Source organism: Pan paniscus, chromosome 10, assembly GCF_029289425.2.
Source record: "Pan paniscus chromosome 10, NHGRI_mPanPan1-v2.0_pri, whole genome shotgun sequence".
Lineage (NCBI taxonomy): Eukaryota > Metazoa > Chordata > Mammalia > Primates > Hominidae > Pan > Pan paniscus.
The window spans coordinates 5,770,611-5,791,443 of record NC_073259.2 but is presented as its reverse complement, the minus strand read 5'-3'; the positions used below and the strand labels follow the sequence as shown (position 1 = coordinate 5,791,443).

Below are 20,833 nucleotides of genomic sequence, written 5' to 3'. Positions count from 1 at the left end.
CATGTTGGCCAGGCTGGTCTTGAACTCCTGACCTGAAGTGACCTGCCTGCCTCGGCCTCCCAAAGTGCTGGGATAACAGGCCTGAGCCACCACGCCAGGCCTGAAACAATTTTTAAAAAATAGAATTAAAAAATCTGTATTTGTTTTACTCATCTTATAATCCCTTATGGCTTAGAGGAACTAGAAAAACAATATGTAAAGCTTTCTTGGCCAATTTCAGTTTTTCAGATTTTTTTCTTTGAGTTGTTAAAGTCTGTATACAGTTAAGTTTTAAGAATTCCATTCTAGGCTTGGTGTGGTGGCTCATGCCTGTAAACCTAACAATTTAGGGGAGACTGAGGTGGAAGGATCACTTGAGCCCAGGAGTTTGAGACCAGCCTGTGCAACATATTGAGACCCCCGTCTCTACAAAAAATACAAAAATTAGTTGGGTGTGGTAGCACGCACCTGTAGTCCCAGCTACTTGGGAGGCTGAAGTGGGAGGATTGCTTTGAACCTAGGAGGTCGAGGCTGCAGTGAGCCATGATTGCACCACTGCCCTCCAGCCTGGGCAGCACAAGACCTTGTCTCAAAAAAAAAAAAAAAAAAAACACTTCCATTGCTAGAGTCTTTTGCTCTGCTTTCTCGTCTGGATGGTGCTAGATAGAATGTCACATTCGGAGATGGGTAATATAATACTTGGGCCCAGGTTAGAATTTGCTGAGTTCCAGTTGCAGATACAACAAATTATTTACCATCAATGTGATTATTTTGGTAATGACACGTTACTGGTGGTGAAGAGAAGGTTTTGACAAGTTTGTTTTGTGTTGGATCCAGTTGGCTTTTCGTTAGCCCTTTTTGTCAGGTGCAAGCCCTTTGCTTTTTAACCTAGTAATAACAATGTGATTAGGCAGAGACCCTGCCAGATTACAGTCAATCCATTGACTTGTTTTATATGATTCTTAGTTGCTTTGTTTAGAATCTATTCTTGTAACCTGGGAATTCCTACTCTGATACAAAAGGCTGCTTCCAGAGAACAAGGGGAGATTCTGTTCCTACCCCTTCACTATCTTTTATTTGTCTTTTCAGCTTGCAGATCAGCATGGTACTGCTCATTAATCTCATCAGCATTAAAACTCCTAGGATATAAAATTAAAACCATCCATCATAGACGCTCGTAGATTCCTCTGCTGGGAAATATTTTTTCTCAAGATAGAAATGGGAATTTTCAGTTATGTGACTTAAAGACTTGAAAACAGTTGAAACTTGAATTAGACTGTTCAAATAATCTTTTTTTATATTAAAATATCTTATTATATGGTAGATTATTATTTTTCAGTTTTGAAAGTTTTGTGAACAGATGGCCAAGTTTTGTTGCACTGATTTTCAAGGGCTGTTTGAGGGCCATTATTAAGAAAAGAGGCATTACAGTTGCGTACAGTTCTTGAATATCATCTTAGTGTACTGCTAAATCCCATTATGAAGAATTCATTGGCAGTCTGCTGAAAGGTACACTAGCGTATACCACACACAGCGGTACATTCTTAAGCACGTTGTTATCCAGAAGTTAATGACTATCTTTGTTTACAAAGTTGTACATAGGGTGACTAAGAGCAGCTGAAAAGGAATGCAACCCATGCCAAGTATAATTAGCTTTTTCCTTGAATACTGGAATCACCCGTTTACCCTAGTTAGAGGCCTTTGATATTTTTGGTGGTTGCTTTCTAGCACATTAGCTATCAGCCACTCTTCTAGAATTGTTTAACATGATGGGCTTTGCTTGAAAGCAGACTGGTAACCTATGAAAACATCACAAGTATTGATGATTTTCAGGACTAGGGATCACAACTGCAGTTTCATATGGTTGGATGGAGTAGTCTTTTTGTGGAGGAATTTATATGAGAATCTTAGCTTACTGTCTCTTTGGTAGTGGGTATTGGCAGGGTAGAAAAATAAGATTATGGATTTTCTAGTGTTAGCAATGTATTTGACAGCTGAGAAGAGAAGAATGGTGGCAAGACTTATGGTAATTCAAGTTCAAATTTACTTTGCAGTCAGATGCTCTACCACTGAGCTATATACCCCTGCCAATTTACTTTGATGTTGATATCTTTGAATGAAAAAAAAAAAAAAAGCCTATACTCTTGAGCATTTTCCCACAGAGCAAGCGATAATTGTATAATGAAAATTTTATTTGCCGGTTTATTTGCATTTGACCTGGTGGTTTTTTCCTTTGTGTGATGTCCTCTGTTGTGACCATAAATTCATAACTTAAAATACTTTGAACTTAGTATTCTTGCTTGAGGAAGAGTCCCCTCTTGGTTTAGGAGGAGGGGTAGGTAATTATTTAGTAAAATAAAATCAGTCATTTTATCTTAGTTACCATCCAGAAAATCATTACTTACGAGGTACATCTTTAATGAAGCAAAGTCTGTCCTGCATCTTTTGGGATTGTGTCTATGTAGGTGAGCTTGTAGAAACTAATTTCAAGGAGAATCATAGACCTAATCAGAGCTCACTTAACATTGCAAGGACTTTAAGTGTAACAATGAGATTAATGGGCAGTACCAAGCTGATCTGGAAGCTGAACTTATTTTTCCCCCTCATCACTGTTATAACGAAATGAAAACAACTTTATTCAAAGACCTGCTACTATACTTCCTTTTGCTTAAAGGCAGTTTCTAAGAACCTACCAATGACATTACATGAAGACTTACTGTAATCTGCATATTGTCAGTCAGACATATACTTGTATTAAGAGCAATTGGTAAGATTCTAGGTTTGAAAACCTGTAGAGAGGATTAAATGGTTTGTGTCCTTAAGCTGTCACATCTAAATTTATCTTCCCCTCCTTAACTTGTTGGTATAGGAGTTATTATAGGTTGTAGACTATAGAAGGTAGATTACTTAACCATAATTTTTTTTGTATTATACTTTAAGTTCTGGGGTACATGTGCAGAACGTACAGGTTTGCTACATAGGTATACACGTGCCATGGTGGTTTGCTGCACCCATCAACCACATTAGGTATTTCTCCTAATGCTATGCCTCCCCTAGGCCTGCACCCCTGGACAGGCCCTGCTGTGTGATGTTCCCCTCCCTGTGTCCATATGTTCTCGTTGTTCAACTCCCACTTATGAGTGAGAACATGCAGTGTTTGGTTTCCTGTTCTTGTGTTAGTTTGCTGAGAATGATGGTTTCCAGCTTCATCCATGTCTCTGCAAAGGACACGAACTCATCTTTTTTATGGCTACGTAGTATTCCATGGTATATATGTGCTGCATTTTCTTCATCTATTCCATCATTGGTGGGCATTTGGGCTGGTTCCAAGTCTTTGCTGTTGTGAACAGCACTGCAGTAAACATATGTGTGCATGTGTCTATAGTAGAATGATTTATAATCCTTTGGGTATGGGATTGCTGGGTCAAATGGTAATTCTAGTTCTAGATTCTTGAGGAATTGCCAGAGTCTTCCACAATGGTTGAACTAATTGACACTCCCACCAACAGTGTAAAAGCATTCGTGTTTCTCCACATCCTCTGTAGCATCTGTTGTTTCCTGACTTTTTAATGATCGCCATTTTAGCTGGTGTGAGATGGTATCTCATTGTGGTTTTGATTTGCAATTCTCTAGCGACAGTGATGATGAGCATTTTTTCATATGTTTGTTGGCTGCATAAATGTCTTCTTTTGAGAAGTGTCTGTTCATATTCTTCGCCTACTTTTTGATGGGGTTGTTTTTTTCTTGTAAATTTGTTTAAGTTCTTTGTAGATTCTGGATATTAGCCCTTTGTCAGATGGATAGATGGCAAAAATTTTCTCCCATTCCGTAGGTTGCCTGTTCACTCTGCTGATAGTTTCTTTTGCTGTGCAGAAGCTCTTTAGTTTAATTAGATCCCATTTGTCTATTTTGTCTTTTTTGCCATTGCTTTTGTTGTTTTAGTCATGAAGTCTTTGCCCATGCCCATGTCCTGAATGGTGTTGCCTAGGTTTTCTTCTAGGGTTTTTGTGGTTTTAGGTCTTACCTTTAAGTCTTTAATCCATCTTGAGTTAATTTTTGTGTAAGGTGTAAGGAAGGGATCCAGTTTCAGCTTTCTGCATATGGCTAGCCAGTTTTCCCAACAGCATTTATTAAATAGGGAGTCCTTTCCCCATTTCTTTTTGTCAGGTTTGTCAAAGATCAGATGGTTGTAGATGTGTGGTGTTATTTCTGAGGCCTCTGTTCTGTTCTATTGGTCTGTATATCTGTTTTGGTACCAGTACCATGCTGTTTTTGTTACTGTAGCCTTGTAGTATAGTTTGAAGTCAGGTAGTGTGATGCCTCCAGCCTTGTTCTATTTCTTTAGGATTGCCTTGGCAATGCGGGCTCTTTTTTGGTTCCATATGAAATTCAAAGTAGTTTTTTCCGGTTCTGTGAAGAAAGTCAGTGGTAGCTTGATGGGAATAGCATTGAATCTGTAAATTACTTTGGGCAGTATGGCCATTTTCATGATATTGATTCTTCCTACCCATGAGCATGGAATGTTCTTCTATTTGTTTGTATCCTCTTTTATTTCGTTGAGCAGTGGTTTGTAGTTCTCCTTGAAGAGGTCCTTCACATCCTTTGTAAGTTGTATTCCTAGGTATTTTATTCTTTTTGTAGCAATTGTGAATGGGAGTTCACTCATGATTTGGCTCTCTGTTTGTGTGTGAATGGCATATAGGAGTGCTTGTGATTTTTGCACATTGATTTTATATGCTGAGACTTTGCTGAAGTTGCTTATCAGCTTAAGGAGATTTTGGGCTGAGATGATGGGGTTTTCTAAATATACAATCATCTGCAAACAGGGACAGTTTGACTTCCTCTGTTCCTATTTGAATACCCTTTATTTCTTTCTCCTGTCTGATTGCCCTGGCCAGAACTTCCAACACTGTGTTGAATAGGAGTGGTGAGAGAGGGCATCCTTGTCTTGTGCTGGTTTTCAAAGGGAATGCTTCCAGTTTTTACCCATTCAGTATGATATTGGCTGTGGGTTTGTAAGTAGCTCTTACTATTTTGAGATACATTCCATCAATACCTAGTTTATTGAGAGTTTTTAGCATGACAGGCTGTTGAATTTTGTTGAAGGCCTTTTCTGCATCTATCGAGATAATAATCATGTGGTTTTTATCATTGGTTCTGTTTATGTGATGGATTACGTTTATTGATTCACGTATGTTGAACCAGCCTTGCATCCTGGGGACGAAGCTGACTTGATCGTGGTAGATAAGCTTTTTGATGTACTGCTGGATTCGGTTTGCCAGTATTTTATTGAGGATTTTTGCATCGATGTTCATCAGGGATATTAGCCTGAAATTCTCTTTTTTTGTTGTGTCTCTGCCAGGTTTTGTTATCAGGATGATCCTGGCATCATGAAATGAGTTAGGGAGGATTCCCTCTTTTTCTATTGTTTGGAATAGTTTCAGAAGGAATGGTACCAGATCCTCTTTGTACCTCTGGTAGAATTCGGCTATGAATCTGTCTGGTCCTGGACTTTTTTTGGTTGGTATGCTATTAATTACTGCCTCAGTTTCAGAACTTGATTGGTCTATTCAGGGATTCGACTTCTTCCTGGTTTAGTCGTGGGAGGCTGTATGTGTCCAGGAATTTATCCATTTCTTCTAGATTTTCTAGTTTATTTGGGTAGAGATGTTTATAGTATTGTCTACCGGTAGTTTGTATTTCTGTGGGATTGATGGTGATACCCCCTTTATCATTTTTTATTGCATCTATTTGAATCTTCTCTCTTTTCTCCTTTATTAGTCTCCCTAGCGGTCTATCTATTTTGTTGATCTTTTCAAAAAACCAGCTCCTGGATTCATTGATGTTTTGAAGGGTTTTTCATGTCTCTATCTCCTTCAGTTCTGCTCTGATCTTAGTTATTTCTTGCCTTCTGCTAGCTTTTGAATTTGTTTGCTCTTGCTTCTCTGGTTCTTTTAATTGTGATGTTAGGATGTCGATTTTAGATCTTTCCTTTCTCTTGTGGGCATTTAGTGCTATAAATTTCCCTCTACACACTGCTTTAAATGTGTCCCAGAGATTCTGGTATGTTGTGTCTTTGTTCTCATTGGTTTCAAAGAATGTCTTTATTTCTGCCTTCATTTCTTTATGTACCCAGTAGTCATTCAGGAGCAGGTTGTTAAGTTTCCATGTAGTTGTGTGGTTTTGAGTGAGTTTCTTAATCCTGAGTTCTAATATGATTACACTGTGGTCTGAGAGACTGTTTGTTATTATTTCCATTCTTTTGCATTTGCTGAGGGGTGTTTTACTTCCAATTATGTGGTCAATTTTAGAATAAGTATGATGTGGTGCTGAGCAGAATGTGTATTCTGCTTATTTGGGGTGGAGAGTTCTGTAGGTGTCTATTAGGTCTGCTTGGTGCAGAGCTGAGTTCAGTTCCTGGATATCCTTGTTAATTTTCCATCTCACTGATCTAATATGGACAGTGGGGTGTTAAAGTCTCCCACTATTATTGTTTGGGAGTCTGAGTCTCTTTGTAGGTCTCTAAGAACTTGCTTTATGAATCTGGGTGCTCCTGTATTGGGTGCATATATATTTAGGATAGTTAGCTTTTCTTGTTGCATTGATCCCTTTACCATTATGTAATGCCCTTCTTTGTCTCTTTTGATCTTTGTTGGTTTAAAGTCTGTTTTATCAGAGACTGGGATTGCAACTCCTGCTTTTTTTTTGTTTTCCATTTGCTTGGTAGATCTTCCTCCATCCCTTTATTTTGAGCCTATGTGCGTCTTTGTGAGTAAGATGGGTCTCCTGAATACAGCACACTGGTGGGTCTTGACTCTTTATCCAATTTGCTAGTCTTTGTCTTTTAATTGGGGCATTTGGCCCATTTACATTTAATATTGTTATGTGTGAATTTGATCCTGTCATCATGATGTTAGCTGGTTATTTTGCCTGTTAGTTGATGCAGTTTCTTCATAGCGTCGATGGTCTTTACGATTTGGTATGTTTTTTTCAGTGACTGGTACCGGTTGTTCCTTTCCATGTTTAGTGCTTTCTTCAGGAGCTCTTGTAAGGCAGGCCTGGTGGTGACAAAATCTCTCAGCACTTGCTTGTCTGGAAAGGGTTTTATTTCTCCTTCACTTACGAAGCTTAGTTTGGCTGGATATGAAATTCTGAGTTGAAAATTCTTTTCTTTAAGAATGTTGAATATTGGCCCCCGCTCTCTTTTGGCTTGTAGAGTTTCTGCGAGAGATCCGCTGTTAGTCTGATGGGCTTCCCTTTGTGGGTAACTTGACCTTTATCTCTGGCTGCCCTTAACACTTTTTCCTTCATTTCAACATTGGTGAATCTGACAATTATGTGTCTTGGGTTTGCTCTTCTCAAGGAGTATCTTTGTGGTGTTCTCTGTATTTCCTGAATTTGAATGTTGGCCTGCCTTGCTAGGTTGGGGAAGTTCTCCTGGATAATATCCTGAAGAGTGTTTTTCAAGTTGGTTCCATTCTTCCGTCACACAGGTACACCAATCAAATGTAGATTTGGTCTTTTCACGTAGTCCCATATGCATTGGAGGCTTTTTTCGTTTCTTTTCACTCTTTTTCCTCTAATCTTGTCCTCTCACTTTATTTTATTGAATTGATCTTCAATCTCTGATATCCTTTCTTCTGCTTGATTGATTTGGCTATTGATACTTGTGTATGCTTCACGAAGTTCTCGTGCTGTGTTTTTCAGCTCCATCAGTTCATTTGTGTTCTTTTCTAAACTGGTTATTCTAGTTAGCAATTCCTCTAACCTTTCCTGAAGGTTCTTAGCTTCCTTGCATTGGGTTAGAACATGGTCCTTTAGCTCAGAGGAGTCTGTTATTACCCACCTTCTGAAGCCTACTTCTGTCAATTCATCAAACTCATTCACCATCCAGTTTTGTTCCTTTGCTGGCGAGGAGATTTGATCCTCTGGAGGAGAAGAGGCATTCTGGTTTTTGGAATGTTCAGCCTTTTTGTGCTGGTTTCTCCCCATCTTCGTGGATTTATCTACCTTTGGTCTTTGATGTTGGTGACCTTTGGGTGGAGTCTCTGAGTGGACGTCCTTTTTGTTGATGTTGACACTACTCCTTTCTGTTTGTTAGTTTTCCTTCAAACAGTCAGGCCTCTCTGCTGCAGGTGTGCTGGAGTTTGGTGGAGGTCCACTCCAGACTCTTGTTTGCCTGGGTATCACCAGCAGAGGCTGCAGAACAGCAAAGATAGCTGCTTGTTCCTTCCTCTGGAAGCTTCATCCCAGAGGGGCACTGGCCAGATGCCAGCCAGAGTTCTCTTGTATGATGTGTCTGTTGACCCCTGCTGGGAGGTGTCTCCCTGTCAGGATGCACGGGGGCCAGGGACCCACTTGAGGAGGCAGTCTGTTGCTTATCAGAGCTCGAATGCTGTGCTGGGAGATCCGCTGCTCTCTTCAGAGCCGTCAGGCAGGGACATTTAAGTCTGCTGAAGCTGCGCCCACAGCCGCCCCTTCCCCCAGGTGCTCTGTCCCAGGGAGCTGGGGGTTTTATCTATAAGTCCCTGACTGGGGCTGCTGCCTTTTTTTCAGAGATGCCCTGCCCAGAGAGGAGGAATCTAGAGAGCAATAGTAATTTTTTTGTAGGTTTATTATCTCCGTGGATTGTTTTTGACCTTAACACTCTCTTTTGTCTTGAATCTGTAGTCATTATATTCCTGGACAGAACGAGGTCTGGCTGCTTTTTGTCTCAGTCCAATAAGGAGATGCAGACTGACTGGGAAAGAAGGGAGTTAATTTCTGCAGCTGGTTATGGAGTAACTCACCAGACCAACTAAAAGTTACAAGTTTTTTTCAACGCTTGTATTCATTCTAAATTCTATGTCTGTGTGTGGGAGGTGCACCTACAAGCCAGAATGTTTCATTCAAACCGTATCTAATCTTCAGGTAGGGTCCAGGGTCTGGAAAGCTTTCTCTAGAGACTTGGAAAAATTTCCTTATCTTAAGTGGGCCCTGGTACAAGGTGTGTGTAAGAATGCCTTCATAACTTTATCAGGCTTTAGGGTCTTAGAAAACCCGGGTGAAAATCTTAATGGGTTTGTTTTCACATTTCAGCCCTTGTACGAAGGCAGTAGTTTCTCCAGTTATTTACTGTTTAACTTACACATTCATCAGAATTATAGTAATGTGTTAGTAGAAACTGTTCTGGTTGCTCACGGAGACCTGGCCTGCCACAATTACAGTTTTTCTCCCCAATGGACATTTTCTATCTTATTTAACATCAGATATTTAATTTTAATCTCATATTTTTAGTATATTAGAAGCTTTAACCTGAAAGCCTCCATTTTGGGCCTTGTCATAAAATAAGTTAAATGACTCTAATTCTGAATACTTCTCTTTGTTTCTTCTTCAGGACACAGCCAGTGTGAAGTCCTCTAGTAGTCTTGAACCCAATCTTTTTTGTGATGAAGAGATTCCCATCAAATCCGAGGAGGTGGTGACCCACATGTGGACAGCACCTTCATTTTGTGCAGAGCATGCTTATTCTTCTGCTTCTAAGAGTTGTTCTCAAGGTATTACTCCTTTAAAAAACTGTGGGGAAGATAAGCAGAAAACCAATGAGAAAAAGCATTATGTTAATCAAGCCTGTGACTCCATTTCGAGTGGAGTACAATGGTTGGCCATGAAATACTAATGGAACCTGAAAATGCTGTTTTCTTTTGGAAAAGCCAATCCCTGTTTGCATTTTCTGTCATCACAACCTGAAAACTTACATAGAGTTTTAGAGTCCTAATTAGAAGAACTTGAGGGGCCATCTAGTCCCATGCCTCAGTTCTAGAAAATTCCGGCTAGGTAGTCCTTCACCCTCTATGTGGTCATTATCAGGTGTTGTGGAACTGCTGCTTTTTAAGCATATTTATTCTGGTTTTGGGTAACTTTAATTGTTAGAAAGTTCTTCCTTTCCTTGGAGGGTGATTTTCTCTGTGATGTTAATTTTTCTGTCCCTCAGCAAAAACAAGTCACATTACTTTAGGTCACAACTCTGGAAGATGGAGGGTGTTTATCTCTTTATAATAAAATTCAGGATTTTATGGAACTGTGTATTATTGTCTGTTCATTAGAAAGACAACCAGTTATTTATATAAGACAGCCAAATGCTTTATTAAATGCTTAATCTTTTGGTATACTCTAAAATGGAGAGATTCTGGTTGCTCGCTCCCCTTGCCACACGATAAAGACTCAGTAGAGATTAATGTTCAGGATAAAGAACCACTTTTTTTTTTTTTTTTTTTTTGAGATGGAGTTTCTCTCTTGTTGCCCAGGCTGGAGTGCAATGGCGTGATCTTGGCTCACTGCAACCTCCCCCTGCCTAGTTCAAGAGATTGTCCTACCCTCAGCCTCCCGAGTAGCTGGGATTTATAGGCATGCGCCACCACGCTTGGCTAATTTTTTGTATTTTTAGTAGAGATGGGGTTTCACTATGTTGGTCAGGCTGGTTTCGAACTCCTGACCTCAGGTGATCCGCCCGCCTCAGCCTCCCAAAGTGTTGGGATTACAAGGGTGAGCCGCCACACCCGGCTGGAAGAACTGTTTTTTATTAATAACCCCAAACCATTTTTTTTAGAGTGGGCCTTGGAATTGTTCATCTTTTTGGTCTGTATTTGTTTCTAATTCTGTTTACATTTTCATACTGATATAATGAATCCAGATATCTGAAGTTAGTATTGGGGGATGGGGGGCTAGTCTCAATATTTGCTTTGAAAACATGTTTTTTCCATAGTTTTAATTTTTTTTGCTTTGTTTTATGGTATTTTTTGGGAAAGGTTCTAGCACCCCAAGGAAACAACCTCGGAAGAGCCCTTTGGTGCCCCGAAGTTTGGAACCTCCAGTGCTGGAGTTGTCACCTGGAGCTAAGGCACAACTGGAAGAACTTATGATGGTTGGAGATCTCCTGGAAGTATCTCTGGACGAGACTCAACACATATGGCGGATTTTGCAGGCCACACACCCACCCTCTGAAGAGAGATTCTTGCATATCATGGAGGTGTGGGTTTAATACTTATTTAAACAGTGGTTAAAAACTAGAATGCCTAGGTTCCTTAGAGGTATCATAAATGTTGGCAAAGGGGTGGCTGAGGGCAGTAATCTGGCTGGTCTACTTTCCCACTTCAGCCAAAGAAATTGGGCTTTATGGCTTGCTGGCTTGCCTGCCTCCCTGCCTCCCTCCCTCCTTCCTCCCTCTTTCTTTCTCTCTTTCTCTTTCTTTCTCTCTCTTTCTCTTTTTCTTTCTTTTCTCCTTTCCTTTCTTTTTCTTTTTTCTTCTTTCCTTTCCTCTTTCCTCTTTCCTTTTTCCTTCCCCTTTCTCCTTTCCCCTTTCCTTTCCTTTCTTCTTGTAGGACACCAGAGATTTGATTTATGGTTTTCTTTTAAGCTTTTAGGTAGTATCTAAGTTGAAAAAAAAAGGCCATTTCTGCTAAAAAGAAGCGGGGAAGGGCAAGGTTGATAACCATCCCGTTTAGAACAACCTCTGTAGCCCAGACTCCCATTATTGGAGGGCTCAGAGATTGGGGAGAATATATAGTGACTATGAAAAGAAGCACAGGGATGGTTAAGTAGTAGAAGCCTGAGGGGGAGAGAAGGTCCACATTCATATATCACACTTACATAGCAGTTCCATGAGCTCATTTGATGAGATGATGGTACCATATCCATGAGCTCATTTGGTCCTCACCACTGTCTTGAAGAGGAATGGGTAGGGGAGCTAGAGGGCAAGTATTTTACCCATTCTGCATATGAAGAAAGTAAGTATGAGAGGTGGAAAATTAAGGTCACACATCCAGTAAAAAATAAAGAGATCTGGATTCTAAGTCTGCCATTTGACTCTTTTCTTTTCATTCATTTTCATGAGTATTCTTTTCATTAGTTTCCGTCTTTCCATGTAACGGAATGGTGCCATGTCACCAACAGTTGATACAGATATATTTAGCATATGCTATAGTTTGTTTTTGTTTTGAAAGTCAGATCTAGGTAGCCTAATTTAGATAGTGTTTTCCAGTCTGCAAAGCATTTTCTTTACATTCATTATCTTACCCAATCCTTTTTCTTTTACTGATAAGGAAGCACAAAGTATTAAGAGGTTAAATATCTTGTTCAAGATGTAATAGACTTAAGGCACTTATAATCCAGTGTTCTTTTGGATTCTGCTGATTCTTAGGTTCCTGTCAAAGATTTTCAAGTGTCAAATCTGTAGAAAAATGAGTTCTCAAGGGAATTATTAGGTTTATGTTATGTTTCTTCAGTATTTCTTTCTCTGATTCCTCCTCCTGTTCTTTCTGTTACTAGATACACTTTTACCATTAAAATTTAAAATGTTTATTACATTGGCACATACTAGCAACAATATTAAAAAGCTGAAAACAAAAATGACAATTTTTTTTGCTTTGTCACATGAACTGTTTTCTAGCCCTTGGCAAAGTCACTATATATTCTGTGTAATGAGATCATGGATACAATTTTATGTTTTTCTGACTTTTTAAAAATAACTACCAATACTTTTATTATTATGAAGATCCCAAAAGTTATTACATAATTTAGTACAGTTTGCTTTTTGTGTATGTTTTCATCTCTAACAGAGATGCTACAGACTGTGTTAATATATTATGCTAACACTGTTTTTTTTTTTTTATGTGCCCTTTTTCTCCTAGTAAGCTAGTATAAGTTAAATATTTCATTTCGGACTTGTGATTTTCTACTGTTATCTTCATTGAATAGTATACTTGCCTTCTTAAAATGTCTTTTAAATATCTTTAGAATAACATAAATCCCCCCCCCCTTTTTTTTTTTTTTGAGATGGAGTCTTGCTCTGTTGCTCAGGCTGGAGTGCAGTGGATTGATTGCGGCTCACTGCAACCTCCACCTCCCGGGATCAAGCCATTCTCCTGCCTCAGCCTCCCAAGTAGCTGGGACTACAGGCATGCACCACCACGCCCAGCTGATTTTTGTATTTTTAGTAGAGTCGGGGTTTCATCATGTTGGTCAGGCTGGTCTTGAACTCCTGACCTCAAGTGATCCACCCGCCGCGGCCTCCCAGAGTGCTGGGATTACAGGCCTGAACCACTGTGCCTGGCCCATAAATCTTTTTTATTGTAGCATAATATACATAACATAAAGTTTACCATTTTAACCCTTTTTAGGTAGACAATTCAGTTACATTAAGTAGATTGACAGTGTTACGCAACTGTCACCACTATTCATTTCCTGAATTTTTTAGTTATCCCCAACAGAAACTATACCCACTAAACAAATCTCCATTTCTTCTTCCCTTCAGCCTCTGGTAACACCTCTGTTCGACTTTCTGTCTCTCCGAATGTGTCTATTCTAGGTACCTCATATAAGAGAGTAATACTGTTTTTTAAATGTCTTGCTTTAAAATTGTTCCTAAATTTATATTTTTGAAGGATGACAGCATGGAAGAGAAACCACTAAAAGTGAAAGGAAAGGACTCTTCAGAGAAGAAACGGAAACGGAAGCTAGAAAAGGTAGAGCAACTTTTTGGAGAAGGAAAACAGAAGTCCAAGGAGTTAAAGAAAATGGACAAACCTAAAAAGAAGAAATTAAAATTAGGTGCAGACAAATCAAAGGAGCTGAATAAACTGGCCAAGAAACTAGCAAAAGAAGAAGAGAGAAAGAAAAAGAAGGAGAAGGCTGCTGCAGCCAAAGTTGAACTTGTGAAAGAGAGCACTGAAAAGAAAAGAGAGAAAAAGGTGCTGGACATCCCCTCAAAGTATGACTGGTCAGGAGCAGAGGAGTCTGATGATGAGAATGCTGTGTGCGCAGCACAGAACTGTCAAAGGCCCTGCAAGGACAAGGTGAGTTCCAACTGTTTATAGTCAAGCATGAGAGGTCAAGGAGCAACAGTTGTGGAGACACATGTTTGATATCAATGTGTAGTATGTTTTTGGTTCTAGGATTTGGACTTCCAACATAATGTCTTTTGTACAATTTCTATAAACTGTTTTGAATAATGAGGCTCTTAGTGTGCCTAGTAGAAGTGTTGTATTTCAAAAATCATATACTTAATGAACATAATGAGACAGGAGCAGAGAGAAGCTATGTGACATTCCCTGGCAAACAGTGCATTTCATATGCAGTGGGCATAACAAGTTTCAGAATAATCTTGTGCCTTCCCTATAAGGTGACTCAGAGAACTAAATACCTTGTCAGATAGTCACAATGGCCTGAAAAAAATCCTGGGCCAGTATTGTAAGAGCTGTGGCAAATTGCATTAAGATGGTATTCCAAAGACTTGAAACTTTTAGTCCATATCTTACACTCAGAGCTGTGAGCACCCTCCTAAATGGAATATGATTTTCTTCAAATCTTTTGCAACAAATAATTCAAACCTATAAATGCATTATTTTAGGCCAGGCAAGGTGTGGCTCACGCCTGTAATCCCAGCACTTTGGGAGGCCGAGGTGGGCGGATCACCTGAGGTGAGGAGTTCGAGACCAGCCTAGCCAACATGGTAAAACCCCATCTCTACTAAAAATACAAAAAATGAGCAGGGTGTGGTGGCGGGCACCTGTAATCTCAGCTACTTGGGAGGTTGTGGCAGGGGAATCGCTTGAACCCAGGAGGCAGAGGTCGGAGTAAGCCAGGATGGCTCCATTGTGCTCCAGCTTGGGCCACAAGAGCAAAACTCTGTCTCAAAAAAAAAAAAAAAAAAGCATTGTTTTAAAATTTCCAACCCTAAATTTTAAGTGTAGTAATTCTCTTATGGCCGTTCTTTAAATATAATGTTGACAGTATGAACTTCTGAGAGTAATAGTCAGACTTTATGAAAAATTCCAGTTGTTTAAATGATTGGAGGCACCTGTTACGGCTCTTATCAAGAATATTGATAAATCTGTATTTTTAATTTTATTATGCTCATTATACTATTTGATATTTAGAATTCTAATAGTGCCTCAGTTTGAAAATATAAACAGTAAATAAAACTGCATCACTGTTCCCTATAGGTTATGCCCTCACTTTTTCAATGAAATACTTAAACCTTTTTAGAGCTTGAAGGCACCAACAGGTTACTTTGTTCAGGCTGCTCATTTTACAAATGATGCAACCAGGACTCAGGGAAGGTAATTATGTGACCAAAGTTACAGAGCTAGTTAGTAGCAAAACCAAAAGTAGAACCCTAGATCTTGGCTGTCAGACCAGGTTCTCTCCACTAACACCTTACCCCATCAATAATTGAGATGTAAGTACAAAAACACATTCCAAAACTAAATGACACATATTTAAATGAGATGTATTAGGGGTATTCTATTCATTTTTTGGAATGTGCATAGTAAAATATATATCCTATAGTCTAATCTTCCAAGGCAGACAGCTATAAATATTTTAGTGTTTCCTTCCAATTTTTTTCTATGGCGTTTGTTTTATATCATTGTCAGACTGTTTACTGACTTGCATCTATTCATTTTATAAGCATCTTCCTATATTATAAACATTTTAAAGCATTTTAATATATATGTGCATATTATTTTTATCTTTAATTTTGAATTTATTTCCATCTGAGTTTGTTTATTAAAGAGGCTGATGAAGAGTTAACTTTCTCTTTGGGTATCAAAGTGTAGCAGTTCATTATTGGCAGAACCTTCTCCCTTTTCTTCCTTAATTTTATGGTAGTTTAAAGACTAGCAGCAAGGTAGGATGTTTCCTTTTTAAACTTTCCTGACATTCTTTCTATAATGTTTACATCTATCATGAGCCTTTCGTCTTATTTTTATACTTTCTCCTTATCACTTAATCTTTCCCCTCCCTTCTGCTCAGCATTTAAATAGGATTCAGTTCATCCATTATTCCTGTTGTCTTCTTACAGCAATATAAACACTTAGGCCGTTTTTTTTTTTTCATTTGCTATGAAATTGTCAAATTAACAGGTGCCCTGCCTATTCAAAGGGTTATGATGATAAGACAAAACAATCTCTATGAAAGCACTTGTTAACCAAAAAATGCAACGTAAGTGCTAAGATGTGATCATTATTTTTGAAGGAACTGTGAGATTTGCTCCTAATATTATAGGTATTTTTTAAACAAAATCTTTAAACAAAATCTAGAGTTATCATCTACATTTTGATGGAGCAAAAGGAGATTTGGCTGAGTGCTCAGAGAAAATGTCTATTTTGAACTGTTACGATACGTAAAGGTGAGCAACATGTGCCCCACCCTATGTTGTTAGTTTATATAAAATAGTGTTTTATTTCTATAACGTGTTTCGTTTTAAGCAGAAGTTATTTCAGATTATAGATATTTTGCCTGTTACTGCTGTTTTGCAGTTTTTATGGTTCTACATGTTTGTTCCTGACATTGATTTTGCTAAATAAAAGTTACAGTTCTATAAAAATTTCTGTAAAGAATGTTAAAACTTTCTCAGTGTTTAGTGTTTCTCTGAGAAAACAATTAATATACAGCACACATCTTTAGAGCAAAATAAGAAAAGAATGCCTTTGCCAGGTGCAGTGGCCCATCCCGGTAGTCCCAGCGACTCAGAAGGTTGAGACAGGAGGATTGCCTGAGTCCAGGAGCTCAAGGCTATAGTTAATGTGCTATGATCGCACCTGTGAGTGCCCCACTGCACTTCAGTCTGGGCTACACAGGAGACCCTGTCTCAAAAAGAAAAAGATTGGCAAGATGATGTAAAAAAAAAAAAAAAAGAAAGAAAGAAAAAATCATGCTTTTTAGGCCAGTTTGTTCTTTAAGATACCATGCAGCAAAAAATAACTTCCAGGGTTCACTTGTTTTTAGGTGAATTCTCTGACCAGTAATTACTGTTATTTCTCTAACCAATAATTACTGGGACTTTTCCCCCAAAATAGGCAGATTAAATTTTTTTTTTTTTTTTTTTTTTTTTGAGACAGGGTCCTACTCTGTTGCCCAGGCTGGAGTGCAGTGGTGTGGTCATAGCTCACTGCAGCCTTGATCTCCTGGGCTCCAGCAGTCCTCCTGCCACAGCTTCCCGAATAGCTGGGACTACAGGCACACGCCACTACGCCCAGCTCTTTTTTTGAGAAATGCTCTTTTAAAAATTGAAAGATTAAATGAGGCTAGTTAAATGTGCCTAGCCTCAGTTTCAAGATGTTTTAGAAAAAGGAAGACAATACCAGAATAATGTAAAAGATTTTGAAAAAATAATTTTTCTTTTGATTATTAAATTAATGTCAAGCTAAAATTAATATTAACAAAACTTTTTAAAAAATTAATTTTGAAGTTCAGAATCTTTTTGTCTCTGAACTCTTTATTCAGTCTTATTGGTACCAAAGATAAAACAAGTTAACTAGAAAAAAGATCAAATTCTTTCAGGCTACTAATTTAAGTAGTATTTTTCTTCTGTATTAGAATAAATATTTAATAATTTTACTTATGAAAATAGTCTTTTTCTCTTCACTTTTTTTAACCCTCTTATTGTTGGCCTTTTCCTTTACCCATTCCTACTTCCATGAGAAGTTTTGTGTGGTAAATTAAGAGACTATGAACTCTCATTTTTACTATTTATTAGCCACCCTGATTTAAGATTTTCACGGGGGTGTTGCCTCAATCAAAGTATTTGCATTTCCAGCGGCTTTACTAGTTCATATCTCCTTTTAGCACAGATAAGCAAAGGTTAAGTTACCTAAATTTGTGTAATACACACACACACACGCGTGCACGCGCATGATGTTGAGCTAGAGTGACCAACTGTCCCAGTTTCCCTGGGACTTTCCCAGTTTTGGCACTGAAATTCCCACATGCTGAGAAATCTGTCATTCCTTGGCAAATTGGGAGGATTGGTCACTGAAAATTGAGAGCACCAAGAAAATATACACAAGGATTCTGAACATATGTTGTAGTTCACTTAGTGAATTGTTTTCCTTTTTCAAATCCAGCTTTTGCTAGGAAACTTGGGGTGCAAAAGATATTAAATGCCAAAATAACAAAAGCTCAGTTTAATTAGTAAGCTAAGAATATCACTAAATTACCAGATTTTCTTTTTTCCCAGTGCAGTACTATTCTCTAAGAAATGAACAAAATATACTATGCCAAATATTTTTTATTAAGTGTGAATATGAAACCATACAGCAAAACATGAATATTAAACTAATATTTCCTCTTTTTAATATATTTCTTTTTGAAACAGACATTTCCCCCAGATCTAAACATAGTAACCTATTTGTACTGTAATGTAAAATCTCTTATCATTTAATATTTGAACAGTTCATAGCTGTGAAGTTTAGTAATTATTTTTGTGATTCACTAAATACATCTCCTAGAAATAATGAAAGGGGGGGAAATGACAATTTATACAGTTATCCAAATTCTGTGTTCTTGAGTTTTCAGGATACTACATAGTCTGTTGCCCCTGTGTCAAAATCATCTGTGGATTCAGTTGACATCCCAAACTTTAGTTTGCTTTATGTTGCTGTGGGCCTTTCACACAAAAGTAGAACTCAGAGTTGATTGTTAGTAGATGAACATGATAAAAAAGATATTGGTAAAGAGAAGGACTATTTTTTGCTTGTTCTATTATCAGGCTAAATTGTTATATAACCTGTAGTCTAGGTTAGAATTTGTGTACCAATATCTCAAGGAAGGTTATATACTCTTTTGAAATGGTAGAAGATCTGGGCTTAGGAAGGGACCTTTAGTCAAAATCACAAAAGGGAAAGTATTGTCTTATTTGCAAGAGAATTTTGGGAAATTGTAAGCCAGTGAGTATAGTGCAAACACTAGATTTAAAAAGACATGGGACACTTTTCTTTGTAGCAAATACTGATACATTAATAACGTTCTTATCCAATGGATTAGCATGAATGGGGACTAGACTGGATTAAGAAAGAGGGTTGGAGGTGTAAGGGTGAAGGTAACTGTTGGTTCACAGGTACCATTATAAAAAGCATGGTATCTCAAACCTGGGCAGCACAGAGAACCACAGTTTATCCAGTTCCCTTTACCAGTCCCAAACAGCCAAAACACTCACTCTGAGTGCACGTACTCTACAGCTAGCATTTTGTGTCTTTACTGCTTGCAGTACTTTAATTTTTACATTTTGCACAGATGCCATTATTTCCCTTTTTTTTTTTTTGGGGGGGGTCTCTGATTAGTTTGCTACAATAGGAACATTTTGGTGAGTTTTTTTATTGCACAGACTTCAGAAGCTAAACAATCAATTACAGAACAAAAATCAGTTTAGGAAGGTATTGTTAAGTTGCTCTGAATTTACAGGAAGTGATATCACAGAGGGCCAGCAATGATCGGATTTAGAATATATGAGAATCACTTGGGAGCTGATTAAAAATGTAAGCTTCTGGCTTGTACTCCCCAGATATTCTGAGTTCATAGGGTGATGGGTCCCAGCTACATTTTAAACAAACACAATAGATGATTCTGATGCCAGTGGTCTACACACTTTGAAAAGCAGTGCTGCCGACAGTTGTATCAAGGTGCAGAACGTTTTGTGTAGTGTAGGGTAATGAGTAGAGCCATGAGACCATGACTGGAAAGTGCCTCCAGTATCCTGGGCAGTGAATTAGGTGTTTTGCCATACATTATTTCATTGGATCCTCTTGGTAATCTTGTAATTAATGTCATCTCCATTTTCAGATGAGGAAATTGAGTCACTCAGGTTAAATGACTTGCCTGAAATGATACACACTGGAACTCAGAGCTTCTGAGTTGAGTAATCTTGATGTTAACACAATATTGTCTCTTAAGATCTAGAACTTTAGCATAGGAACAAAACAAGTAGAATATCATTTTGACAAATTATTTTTCCCACCCCTTATTACAAGCCTAAAACTACTGACGTGACTACTGTGGTTTTGACAGTTTTTTATAGGACATGGAAACTAATTTTGAAAACTACTCAGTTGCTATGAATGAAACTCATTTACCTAGCCAAAACCTCCTTCATCTGTTCTTTCTCTTAAGTTGTATAGAGGTACTTCTTGGATCCCTTTCTGTTCCTTACTTTGATATCTGGTAAAGCTCATGGTTTTAAGTGGCTTCTTAACGTTACCAATGAAATGACCAACCTTGGTATTGAGGTGAGGAAGAGTAGCTCTTTTCATCTTAAATGTTCTTGTCTGCCATGACATTAGCTGTAAAAACGACCACAGTCAGCCTTCAAATATAAAAGCCAAAAGTCACTTTATTGTTAACTCTTAAGTCCAAGGCTTAAAGTCACCAAACTACAATCCCTTCCTAGCCTCCTGTAATCACAGTATTGTCAGAAGGGTCAAAGTTTGACACCTGCCACTGACCTATCAGTTTTTCAGATTTTAATTTTAAACCCCAGAGTGATCTATTGACCTGTGTCTTTGACTGTTATAATTGGTTAATTTGTAAGATTTGACATCTGATATTTGCTAACTTTTTATAGGGAGTTGTATTTGTAACGGAAGAAGAGAAGAATAAAAAATATTAGTTTTAAAAGTGGCCTATGTGACTGCTTTTCTAAAAAGGTATTTAATGCTCTTAGTACTTTGGCTTATCTCTTTGAAATAAAGCTAATACACAGGATTGCCTTCACATTGTTGTACTCTTCCTTTCTTGATTGATAATTGCATTGTCTTAGAGCCTAGAAATTGTTAATATTAGCTAAAACTACTTGGCTGCTCTATTAGAAGTTCCCTTTTTGTCAAATTTTTCTCAAACATGTTTCTGCCTCACAAGGAGCCCCAGGTATTCATGAGGTAATGGAGTACCTAAGAGGCCTAATTTTGTGGACACACTATGGTGAAATATAATTTTGGGGTATTAACTTCTCAGCTTCTTTCTTTAAAAAATAACCCCATAAGAAGTCATTGCCTATCTAGACATCCCAGTTGTTTGCTATCGTTTAAGCCAAGAAAGCTCT

At 38.2% G+C, this 20,833-nt stretch overlaps 1 protein-coding gene across 3 annotated transcripts in view; it reads left to right on the top strand.

The window, feature by feature from the left end:
- Positions 1–20,833, top strand: part of KDM5A (lysine demethylase 5A) — a 118,047-nt gene that overhangs the window by 85,432 nt on the left and 11,782 nt on the right. The window contains exons 25-28 of one of the 3 annotated variants that reach the window (XM_055095209.2): positions 9,356–9,515; positions 10,767–10,987; positions 13,401–13,811; positions 14,366–20,373. In XM_055095209.2, coding sequence (XP_054951184.1) covers positions 9,356–9,515; positions 10,767–10,987; positions 13,401–13,811; positions 14,366–14,434 — 861 coding nt within the window. In that variant the 3' untranslated portion in view covers positions 14,435–20,373. Of the gene's footprint in view, positions 1–9,355; positions 9,516–10,766; positions 10,988–13,400; positions 13,812–14,365; positions 20,374–20,833 lie in introns of those variants that run through there. The other 2 variants (XM_008973823.6, XM_063593252.1) reach the window with 2 other exon arrangements.